Source organism: Mytilus californianus, unplaced genomic scaffold (genome assembly GCF_021869535.1).
Source record: "Mytilus californianus isolate M0D057914Y unplaced genomic scaffold, xbMytCali1.0.p SCAF_8, whole genome shotgun sequence".
NCBI classification, from domain to species: Eukaryota; Metazoa; Mollusca; class Bivalvia; order Mytilida; family Mytilidae; genus Mytilus; species Mytilus californianus.
This window is the reverse complement of record NW_026262734.1, coordinates 69721403-69734759: the sequence shown is the minus strand read 5'-3', so window position 1 is coordinate 69734759 and position 13357 is coordinate 69721403. Positions and strand designations below refer to the sequence as shown.

Here is a 13357-nt window from a genome sequence, read left to right as displayed (position 1 = left end):
CTTTTTCTGAATTTTATGCAGACAGGCAAGACATATCTCTGTGTCAACAGTTTATTTAAAAATTTTTTGAAATGCTTTTTTCTGACCAATTTCAATGGGGTTTAAATAGTCTTGAAATATTGGGGTTCTTTTATATACTTCATCTTACTGCACATTTAGAATATTGATTTTGGACGGTGTTTTCAAGTGGGTTCAAATTAGAGTGCAAAATTAGACTTTGATTGATTTCAATATACTGAATTTAATAATGTATTTAGATTTTGGATTTTGGGCCCATTTTTATACCACCACAAAATCTTTATGATCGTATGATGGTATGATGTTGTTGTCGTCATCATCCAAAGACATTTGGTTCCCAGACAATAAGTTGAGTATAAGTTAATGGATCTTTATGAAATTGTACCTTAAGGTTCCATAAAAAGGAAGGTTGGGATTGATTTTGGGGATTATGACTCAAACCATTTAGGAATTAGGGGACAAAAAGTACCAAAAACATAGGATTTTCTGGTTTCCAGACAATAACTTGAGTTTAAGTCTAATAATGGATCTCTATTAAATTGTACCACAAGGTTTCATACAAAATAGGAAGGTTGGGATTGATTTTTAGCGGTTATGGAACTGTTTAGGAAAAATTGGCCAAAAACAATACTTTTCTAATACTTTGTATAAATTGCTTATTTCTTGATCAATTTCAATGGGGTTTAATTCAAAGTCTTGAATTCTTAAGGTTTTTATAGTATGCTGAATCTAACCATGTATTTAGATTTTGAATTTTGGGCCCTGGTTTTAAATTGGTCCACATTAAGGTCTAAAGGGTCGCAAATTAAACTAAGTTTGAGTTCATCAAAAATTTGATTATTGGGGTTCTTATGATATGCCGAATCTAACCCTGTATTTAGATTTTTTTAAATTTTGGGCCTGGTTTTCAAATTTGTCCACATTAAGGTTGAAAGGGTCCAAAATTAAACCTATTTTGATAATTTAACAAAATTGAATTCAAGGTGTTCTTTGATATGCTGAATCTAAACTTGTATTTAGGTTTTTGATTTTTGGCCCCTTTATCAAATTGGTCCACATTGAGGTCCAAGAGGGTCTTAAATTCAACTTTTTTTTGGTTTGATTTCATCAAAAATTTAATTTTTGGGGTTCTTTGAATTGCTAAATATAACATATGTATTTAGATTTTGGAGATTGGACCATAATAGGTAAATGTCCAATTTTAAACTGACCACATTCATTCTGTGTCAGAAACCTATTCTGTGTCAAACGAGTAATCACAATCCAAACTTAGAGCTGTATCAAGCTTGAATGTAGGGTACTTGTCCCGACTGTTCAAGGTACTACCTCTGAGGTTGTATCAAGGTGTGCCCCACAGAGCATTTTATTCAAATTGGTCTACATCAGGATCCAAAGAGTCCAAAATTAAACTTTGTTTGATTTCAACAAAATTTGAATTGTAGGGGTTTTTGCTATGCTGAATTGTTTATATTCGATCAGTTTCATTTATTTACATTAAGAGTTACCTCCCTTACAATGTTTTAGCTTATAATTTATGTCTTATCTTTAAGGTGATATGCAAATGAGCAGCTGTCATTTCATTTTTGAATGTTGCTTTTTGCTGATTCAGATATTAATTTTAGTGATTATTGTTCATGCATTGTTCTTTTTTAAGAGTGTTAACATGTATATAAATGATTTTCAGTTTTTTTACCACATTCATTCTGTGTCAGAAACCTAGTCCTATGCTTTGTCAAATATTTAATCACAATCCAAATTCAGAGCTGTATCAAGCTTGAATGTAATGTCCATAATTGCCCCAACTGTTAGGGTTTCGACCTCTGCAGTCGTATCAAGCTGTGCCCAAGGGATCATTTTGTTATAGCTTACTAGCAATATGGGTTTTGCTCATTATTGAAGACTGTACAATGACCTATAGTTGCTTACATCTACGTCATTTGGTACCTAGTGTATAATAAGTTGTCTAACTGGCATTCGTACCACATCTTCTAATTTTTTTATCCTTTCTTTAATTAGATATAAGGAGATGTGGTATGAGTGCCAATGAGACAACTCTCCATCCAAGTCAAAATTTATAAAAGTAAACCATTATAGGTCAAAGTGCGGTCTTTAACACGGAGCCTTGGCTCACACCGAACAGTAAGCTATAAAAGGCCCCAAAAATTACTAGTGTAAAACCATTCAAACGGGAAAACCAACGGTCTAATCTATATAAAAAAACGAGAAACGAGAAACACTTATGAACCACATCAACAAATGACAACTACTGAACATCAGATTCCTGACTTAGGACAGGTGCAAATAAATGCAGCGGGTTTAAACGTTTTAATGGTACCAAACCTTCACCCTTTTTCTAAAACAATAGTGTAACATCACAACATAGAAAGACACACTATAAAATATCAACTGAAATAGCTTAACTCAATCAAAGGAAATATTAACACCAGTGAACATACACTGAACAAATAAATTTGACACTGGAATTGTTTGTAGAGTGACATATTGTGTAGATTAAGTCCTTTCTTTAACACTGGAATTGTTTGTAGAGAGACATATTGTGTAGATTAAGTCCTTTATTTAACACTGGAATTGTTTGTAGAGAGGCATATTGTGTAGATTAAGTCCTTTCTTTAACACTGGAATTGTTTGTAGAGAGACATATTGTGTAGATTAAGTCCTTTCTTTAAAGGGGCACTAGTTACGAGATATAAAAAAATTATAAAATATGATTTTCTTTTGTTCAATCATTTATGAAAGTGGAATAGTGAAATAATAATTCGCTTTGAGCAGCCAGTATTGTCTAATTTTGTCAAAATAAGCAAATAAATATTGATGATGATGCAAGTGAATAATTCGACCTCATTGAATCCGTATTCATGTAAACTTCAATTTAACCCCTTAGATAGAGTTGGATAACGCATTAATTGTGTGCATGTTTGATTATTTAAAGGAAAAGAAAGATAACATTGAAAGTAAACAAAGGTAATTCATTAAATTGACTGATTCGATCCTCAAAAAAATCATTCTTATGCAGGTACAAATGATGATTAACATATATTTTCAATCTATAAATGAAATTAAATAGACCTAGAAGAATCCAATTGCACGAGTTGCGCTATCTATTTATATCTTTATTTATGTTTATATCCCTTATATGGGCATCGGTGGTTTTCGTGAGGTCAACTCGACAGTTAATTAGATGGCGTCTAGACTAAAATACACACAAAACGAAGCTACATATTATCGACCCTATGCCCTGTAAATTGTTTATTTTAGATTTTTTTTAATTTGGATAAATGTTTTACATTGTTATATAACAAATATGAGAATTTGAGTCAAATCGGTGAACATGAATTTGACAGCTAGTGCCCCTTTAACACTGGAGTTGTTTGTAGAGAGACATATTGTGTAGATTGAGTCCTTTCTTTAACACTGGAATTGTTTGTAGAGTGACATATTGTGTAGATTGAGTCCTTTCTTTAACACTGAAATTGTTTGTAGAGTGACATATTGTGTAGATTAAGTCCTTTCTTTAACACTGGAATTGTTAGTAGAGTGACATATTGTGTAGATTAAGTCCTTTCTTTAACACTGGAATTGTTTGTAGAGTGACATATTGTGTAGATTAAGTCCTTTCTTTAACACTGGAATTGTTTGTAGAGTGACATATTGTGTAGATTAAGTCCTTTCTTTAACACTGGAATTGTTTGTAGAGTGACATATTGTGTAGATTAAGTCCTTTCTTTAACACTGGAATTGTTTGTAGAGTGACATATTGTGTAGATTAAGTCCTTTCTTTAACACTGGAATTGTATGTAGAGTGACATATTGTGTAGATTAAGTCCTTTCTTTAACACTGGAATTGTTTGTAGAGTGACATATTGTGTAGATTAGGAGATACCTTATTCTTTGTTTTAAAATGAACCATAACTTCACAGTTTAACCTTTCTATAAAGGTATATGGAGTACTTTGCAGTAAAAATTCCTATATTTACACCAAAATGTCATTAAATGTTACTATATATTCTGTATTTATCATGTTCTTCTTAAATTAAGGTCAAAGTGCTGAAAATCTCCTAAAATATTGAAATGAATCATTTACAATAACTATAATATCTTGATGTATATTAATTTCACCTAATCAGCTAACGCCCTGCCCTCATGGGTATATCTAAAACCTAAATTTCTATTTATTTCCTTATTTGCAACCTAGGTTCTCTGTACCAGGCAGGTTATATTAACTCTCTCATTTACTAATTACAATTATATATTAATATTACCAGTATTATTAATTTCTATTTTCTGATGCTAAACAGATCTATCAAAAACTTATCTTTTATTTATCTCCAAAAAAAGAAAATAGTTGAAAAAAAAATTTTTGATTATAGAAATTTTACTTTTTTTTACATTGAACATGCAAAGATGTTTAGACTGTCAAACAAGTTCTTTGTTATTTATATTTTATATAAATCAAAGGTGACAGGCCTTGACAATGTATTTATGTATAAAATGATGTATTTCATGAGTAAGAACTGAAAACCTTAAAACTAGTTGTCAACTGCTGTTTGTCTGATAAAGATGCTAAATATATGGATATTTTTCAAGGGATTAAATGAGGGGAATTATTGCTTATTATAGAATATTGATTGTAACAGTATCATTCTAATAGATGGATGAAATTGAACCTGAATATGTCACAGCCTGTATGCTGAGTTTTGTTTTCCAACTCCTCGGATCCATTGTTTGTTGTTGTTAATTCCAGATATATCATTTACATTTTGAGTGGAATTTCAAAGTCATACATGTTTTTATCTGCTTCAGCTTTAAAAAAGACATGCAGCATTAATTATGAGCAAACTTTGTGATTTATTTCCACATTGGATAAAAGTTGTTTGTGTTGAAAGAAAAAGAAAAGTTTGATTTGTTTATTGTTCCAGTGTATTGGATTTTTTCTGTAAGCTGAGATTTATTATTAGATTTTTTTGGATACAAAAAATAAATGAGATTTATTTAGCCAAATTATCATTAAATGAATTGGTTTTTTTTAAACCTCTTAGATTTAACTTCTATATAAATTTATTTTGACTTTTTTAGCTGATAGGTTTAATTTTAGTAAAATAATGAAATAATATAATAAATCATTGATAATTGTTATTTTGAAATGATGTTTTTTTCACAAGTGTTTGCTTATTAGTTTAGAATTCTGGCAAATTGTATTGAAAATACATTATGTCTTACTTAACGTCTAAATAATGATTTCGGTTTTTCATCTTGAAAATCTTTTTTCATCGGATTTTGAAGCATCTTAAGTGAACATTTGATGCTGAAGAAAAATTTGGATTACTGCAGGGAAAGGACAAGCAGATTGTAAAAATCTTAAAATTGATTGCTTCATGGAAAGACTTTCTTAAACTGTCAAAAAACTTATTGACGTCATTTTTCGATAATGTGCACATTTTTTTATTTTGCAAATACATGTTAATGCACTATAAGAGAAAAATATAACTGCAGAAGGTTGGAATTGAAAACTATTGTCCATGCTAGGAGTAGATTCAATTATTCATCCATCAATATATAACTGTCCTCAAGTCATTGGATAACGACAGAAAAAATATCAGGATTTAATCGAAACACCATGCATACTAGGAGAGAAATGGCTGGTCCACCTTATAGCATGGGATGGAATCCTCAGATGTACTATTACACATGTATGTATCATTTTTTGTTTACTTAATTGTAAAGTTTTATGATGATCTTGTCAATAACCAAAGGTGATAAACCTCTGTAAATACTGATTATATTTATTGATGAAATGTGTATTGGGGAATATGATGTACCATAATCCATCAAAAGTTAAGGCTGCTGTTCTCAGTTATGAATACAAATTTATACAATGTGAGATAAACTTGAGAGCAAATAAATAGAAGTAGGATTAAAATTATATTATAAAAGAAGAATACTTTATTAAAAATTAATGGGTCAACAAGGGGCAACAATATTACAAGTACAGAGAGAAATTCAAATATGTACTAAATGTCTTGGTGTTTGTGTATTTTTAATTCCCAGTTTTGTTGTGTTTAATTGCATCTCAGTTTAAATCATATGTATCCAGCACTGTTACTTCAGCAGACAAACTTATGTTTGATAAAGGATAAAAATGTTGGTGTTATGTAAAAAAAAAAATAAGGGCAATAGGATGTAGAAATTTAGTGTGTTGGTTCCAAAGGTCACTTATCACTGGTTTAAACTGATTTATGCTGACTTTAGTCAATATCTGACAGACCATCAAAATGACTGATGATCTTTTAACCTTGACTTTTAAGCTCCATATTGGACTTACTACTGTAATATGTACCTAGTTCTAGTATATTTATATCCTCAAGTATTTACAATAAAACAGAAATTTATTTATGAAAATACTTTGCTGCAGGTTATACTGTGATTTGTTGTCATGAAAGATTGAAGTTAATTAAATAACACATCTGTGAACCATCCTACTTGAACATCTTTATAGAAATCTATAATTTTTTCCACATGCAAGATACCATATTTAAAAAAAAAATTTTTTTTTAAAAGTGACATTAAAAAACAGTATTAAGACTATATTAAATTAAATAAGTAACAAGAAAAAAGTGCACATCTTACATTAAAGAACTTATCTATATACATGTTAGCTTGATACAGCTGTTAATTGGCCAATCAATTAATATTATTCATCATTGATAGATCAAGGAAGAAACATTAGGGCATACTATGGTGGAAAGTTATTTTTACTAATTGTTCACTACATGAAGTAGAGGACAAGATTCCTTTCTTATTCTATGTTAAGCATTCACAGGACAGAAATTACCTATTATATTTAATCTCAGATATATAACTGTAAAACTTGTGTGAGCATGTCAAATTCTTTTTGCTGATGAATTGTGAAGATAATCATATCCTTGTCTGTCTTGCCCAGTTCATCTAAAAATAATGATTGAAAACTCCAGAATAAACAAATATTTCACTATGTTGCCATTGGTATTACCATCCCTTCATAAACACTAATTCAATGCCACTTCATTATAGATAAAATAAGGAAATGTGGTAGCATTGCCAAAGAGACACTATCCACCAGAGACCAAATGCTGTAGATGTATATTCTTATACATGTTAGCTATGTTTGAAATGTTCCTGACCTTTGACTCTGGAACTACAAATTACAGTTTCCAGAAACTGTATCAAGCTTCATTTGAACATGCTTTCCAGTATGATACATTTTCAAAGCCATGGCTCATGAACTTCCTGTTTACCAAATACTTATATATATGTTAAAGAGAAGTGAAAGATACCGGATAATCACACTCATAAGTGGAAAATGAACTGAAAATCCCATGGCAAAAAACTAAAAAGACCAAAAGACAAACACATGAGTATACAAAACACTACATAGAAAACTCAAGACTGAGCAACACAACCATACCAAAAAACTGGGGGAATCTCAAGCTTCATGTGAGCAGACAACACTGTGTGATGTGTTTTCACAGCCATGGCTCACCAACTTCCTAACCTGACCACATTCTTATATATTCTTTCATATAATTGCAATGTATGGAACTTTCTTTTGCATTTTTCTAAAGACCTAAGAATCTGGGCTTCCTGAAATTTGGTATCAATCTTTATATGAGCATGTTACACTGTATGATGCACTTTCATTGCTTTCCATTGCTGCTGCCACTTCCTGAATGCTTATCATTGGTGAGCTGTACCCCTTTAATTTATGCAGGACACATATTTCTTTTCATTTCTTCATAGTTACTTAAATAAGGCTTTATGGAAATCAGAGGAGCTTATTGGTCTTATACTTTTTCATGAAAAGCTGTAGTTGGAAGTGGAAAGTTGTTTTATTCATGCAAACTGTTTAGCTACTTGATTCAAAGTAGATAACACTCAATTAAATTGGTCAGTTTATGTTATCAGGTGACATATTAAAACTACCAATCAATGATTCTATTTAAGGAAACCGAAATTGATTGATATACATCAATATTATGGGGTTTTTGTCGAGCCTGCGACTTTTGTCGCAGAAAGCTCGACATAGGGATAGTGATCCGGCGGCAGCGGCGGCGGCTACGGCGGCAGCGGTGGCGTTAGCTAACTTCTTAAAAGCTTTATATTTTAGAAGGTGGAAGACCTGAATGCTTCATACTTTGTATATGGATGCCTCATGTTACGAAGTTTTCGTCAGTTACATGTCCAATGTCCTTGACCTCATTTTCATGGTTCAGTGACTACTTGAAAAAAAAGTTAAGATTTTTTGTAATGTTAAATTCTCTCTTATTATAAGTAATAGGATAACTATATATGTGCGTACCTTGCAAGGTCCTCATGCCTGTCAGACAGTTTTCACTTGACCTCGACCTCATTTCATGGATCAGTGAACAAGGTTAAGTTTTGGTGGTCAAGTCCATATCTCAGATACTATAAGCAATAGGTCTAGTATATTCGGTGTATGGAAGGACTGTAAGGTGTACATGTCCAACTGGCAGGTGTCATCTGACCTTGACCTCATTTTCATGGTTCAGTGGTTATAATTAAGTTTTTGTGTTTTGGTCTGTTTTTCTTATACTGTATGCAATAGGTCTACTATATTTGGTGTATGGAATGATTGTAAGGTGTACATGTCTAGCTGGCAGGTGTCATCTGACCATGACCTCATTTTCATGGTTCAGTGGTCAAAGTTAAGTTTTTGAGTTTTGGTCTTTTTTTTCTAATACTATATGCAATAGGTCAACTATATTTGGTGTATGGAAATATTTTATGATCTATATGCAGTCGCGCAGGTTTCATTTGACCTTGACCTCATTTTCACGGTTCATTGATCAGTGTTAAGTTCTTGTGTTTTGGTCTGTTTTTCTTATACTGTATGCAATAGGTCTACTATATTTGGTGTATGGAATGATTGTAAGGTGTACATGTCTAGTTGGCAGGTGTCATCTGACCTTGACCTCATTTTCATGGTTTGGTGGTTTTACTTAAGTTTTTGTGTTTTAGTCTGTTTTTCTCATACTGTTTGCAATAGGTCTACTATATTTGGTGTATGGAATGATTGTAAGGTGTACATGTCTAGCTGGCAGGTGTCATCTGACCGTGACCTGATTTTCACAGTTCATTGCTCAGTGTAAATTTTTTTATGTCTTGTTCCATTTTTATTCTTATACTCTTTTTGATAAGTGAACTATATTTGATGTATGGAATGTTTATGAGGTGTTTATGTCTGTCTGCCAGATATCATATGACCTTGACCTGATTTACATGGCTCATTGGTCAATGTTAAGTTTTCCTGCTGAACTTTGTCTTGGTTAAGTCTGTTTTTTAGAAACTATAAGCAATAGGTCAACTATATTTAGTGTATTGAATGATTGTAAGGTGTACATGTATTTCTCTTTCGGTTTATATGACCTTGACCTCATTTTCTTGGATCATGTTAAGTTTATGTGATAGTTGTAGTAAAGCTTTATATTTAGGACTATCAACATAATATCAATGGTTAGTAAAGAAGGCGAGACATTTCAGCGTGTGCACTCTTGTTATGGAAGGTTTAGTGACAGAAAATCTGTTGTCCAGGCTTTACATGAATTGTTTCTATTTTAATAAAGCCTTTATACACATATCATTTGAAAACGTATTAGACACATTATATAAGAGATACATTTAGGACGCAACTAGCCCTGAAAATTTGAAGCATCAAAATTGTTCACTGTAACTTTTAATGTCATAGAATTTACAGGTTTGTGCTGTAAAAGTAATTGTTAAGACAATTAACTCAAAGACACCAATTTTGCGGTTTGTTTATTGGTTTGCATGTATATGTTGCTTTTATTTTCAGTTTCAGACATTTTGTTTTTCTATGTTTATATATTAAGTCTGAATTTCTGTAGACTTTAAATATCACTTAATTACTACTAAGTGTTGGATTTAATATTAAATAAAGATTAAGTTTAGATAGCAACAAACTGTCATACTGTTATTAGACATCACGATAAAAGGGTGGGTAACTGCTTATATCTTGTAAAAAAAACCAATGAATTTATACTCTTTAACAAGGGAGATCCTTTTATATTCTGACAATACAATACATAGAAATCTATAGCTATTACACATTCTTTTACCATCCATGAAAAACTTGGCTTTCTACTGACTCTTACTTGTATCTTTGAAGACCAGATCAAGTCTTAAAAAACATATCCCAATAATGCACTTGAAACCAATGATTTAGGATGGCAAGTTTTGCTGTTGAAAAAAGACACAATGGATATTTGTTTATTTGTTAAACCATGACATTTATTGAGATTGTATAAATAGTAATACCGAGGTCACTTCTGGTCAAGGATAAAACACAAAAATAGATATATTATGATTATGATGGATGGTTAAATGAATACTGTTGACATCTCAAAACATTTGTTAGTATCATCATTTACAGACTACACTATATACTATAGCTGTTTTATATGTCATTTACAGACTACACTATAGACTAGAACTGTTTTATATGTCATTTACAGACTACACTATAGACTAGAACTGTTTTATATGTCATTTACAGACTACACTATAGACTATAGCTGTTTTATACGTCATTTACAGACTACACTATAGACTAGAACTGTTTTATATGTCATTTACAGACTACACTATAGACTATAGCTGTTTTATATGTCATTTACAGACTACACTATATACTATAGCTGTTTTATATGTCATTTACAGACTACACTATAGACTATAGCTGTTTTATATGTCATTTACAGACTACGCTATAGACTATAGCTGTTTTATATGTCATTTACAGACTACACTATAGACTATAGCTGTTTTACATGTCATTTACAGACTACGCTATAGACTATAGCTGTTTTATATGTCATTTACAGACTACACTATAGACTATAGCTGTTTTATATGTCATTTACAGACTACACTATAGACTAGAGCTGTTTTATATGTCATTTACAGACTACACTATAGACTATAGCTGTTTTATATGTCATTTACAGACTACACTATATACTATAGCTGTTTTATATGTCAATACAGGAATTATTTCCAATTGCCTAATTTGGGTTCCATTTTAGTTAAGGTGGAAAGACCTATTGGAATTGATTTATTTCATGCCAGGGTCATTACATCAAGAGTTTTTTGAAATTATTAAATTTCACAGCATCATTACTTCATGTTGTACACTAAGTTTCAAACAGCATTATGGCATATTTCTGGAATCATGTAGATTTAAACACATTTTGATTTTATAGATACATGTTATAATTATAGAAAAATCTTATTTATATATTACATGTAATGAGACTGTTTGATATATAAATTCAAATGGGTTTCAAAAGCATTTCCCAATGTAAGTTCATGTTGACCAATATATGGGGGCATTGGCCATACCTGTTTTTGTAGATCATCTCAACTTTTGGTACTCTGGCTTTCAACTCTTTCTACCCCAAGGGTTGACTTAATAGGTATAGAAATATGGTAATCCCTAGACTTAATGTCTGGCAATAAAAGTTTGCTGAAGTGGGCCCTCTGTTTGGATGTGCTAGATATTTGAATTTGCAACCAATTGTCCCACATTCAATCCATTCCCTTATGTGGGACAAATGCCATACACTCTGCACCTGCAAACACAAAGGTAGTCTCTGCAATAGACTAGGCAACATATATGCCCCTAATCAACATACATTCTTTTTCCATTGGCTGTCCAAATTTCCAGCCTTCATCCTACTTGACCCATTTTGCCCACCTTTTGCGTTAATTGTTTATTTGTTGAATGTCTTGTCCTGAATATGCATGAAATATTAGCCACTGAACATTAAGCAAACATGTAACAATCAATTTTGACCGTATGCATGATATATCTAGTTGATCTAAGCAAATTTAGAATGCACTATCTTGCATGGATGTGGAGGGATATTTTGCTGTAAACTATTGAACTGAAAAATTGGTTTTACCATAATTTCTGCTTTTATGATGAATTAGAACTTGATCATATTTCATTTGATAATGTTGTCGATTATACAAACCTTGCTGTCATCATTTTGAATGTTGTATCCATGCAAGGACCATCTCTTTTTACCCTCATTATCAGTCTGGATCATACTTCACAAATATTGCTTATTAACATTCAATATGTTTATTAACTATAAATTATATTTCAAAATCATAGTGTGCAAAGATTAAAAAAAATAGAAAATTAATACAAAACTGGGCAAATATGTTAATTTATATCAAATTTTCAGTATAGATACTGTAAACTCTGTTATTTTTTAGGTGTCATTTTTATACGACTGCAAAAATTTTTTTGTGGTCGTATATTGGTATGACGTTGGCGTCGTCCTTGTTAGTCGTCGTCCTTGTTAGTCGTCGTCGTCGTCTGGCGTTGTCCGAAGACACATTGGTTTTCGCACTCTAACTTTAGTTTAAGTGAATGGATCTCTATGAAATTTTACCACAAGGTTCAATACCACAAAAGGAAGGTTGGGATTGATTTTGGGGGTTATGGTACCAACAGTAAAGGAATTAGGGGCCAAAAAGGGGCCAAAAATAAGCATTTTTGTAACTTCCAGACATAACTTGTGTGTTAGTGTATGGATCTCTCTGACATTGTACCACAAGGTTCCATATCACAAAAGGAATGCTGGGATTGATTTTGGGGGTAATTGCCTCAAAATTTTAGGAATTAGGGGCCAAAAAAGGGGCAAAAAACAAGCATTTTTCTAGTTTCATGACAATAACTTGTGTGTAAGTGTATGGATCTTTCTGAAATTGTACTACAAGGTTCCATATCACAAAGGGAAAGCTGGGTTTGAGTTTGGGGGTAATTGCCCTAAACGTTTAGGAATTTGGGGCCAAAAAGGGGCCAAAAATAAGCATTTTTCTAGTTTCCAGACAATAACTTGTGTTCAAGTGTATGGATCTCTCTGAAATTGTACTGCAAGGTACCATACCACAAAGGGAAGGCTGGGATTGATGATGGGGGTAATTGCCTCAATATTTTAGGAATTAGGGGCCAAAAAGGGGCAAAAAACAAGCATTTTTCTAGTTTCAGGACAATAACTTGTGTGTAAGTGTATGGATCTTTCTGAAATTGTACTACAAGGTTCCATATCTCAAAGGGAAAGCTGGGTTTGAGTTTGGGGGTAATTGCCTCAAACGTTTAGGAATTTGGGGCCAAAAAGGGGCCAAAAATCAGCATTTTTCTAGTTTCCAGACAATAACTTGTGTTCAAGTGTATGGATCTCTCTGAAATTGTACTGCAAGGTACCATACCACAAAGGGAAGGCTGGGATTGATG

At 32.0% G+C, this 13357-nt stretch overlaps 1 protein-coding gene across 5 annotated transcripts in view; it reads left to right on the top strand.

Annotated features, from left to right (window-relative positions):
* LOC127712162 (mediator of RNA polymerase II transcription subunit 15-like) overlaps nucleotides 1-13357 on the top strand; it is a 151505-nt gene that overhangs the window by 53792 nt on the left and 84356 nt on the right. Inside the window, exon 1 of one of the 5 annotated variants that reach the window (XM_052218454.1) lies at nucleotides 5148-5726. The exons of the other annotated variants lie outside the window; for them this stretch is intronic. Coding sequence (XP_052074414.1) covers nucleotides 5654-5726 — 73 coding nt within the window. The 5' untranslated portion in view covers nucleotides 5148-5653. Of the gene's footprint in view, nucleotides 1-5147; nucleotides 5727-13357 lie in introns of those variants that run through there. 5 annotated transcript variants of the gene reach the window in all.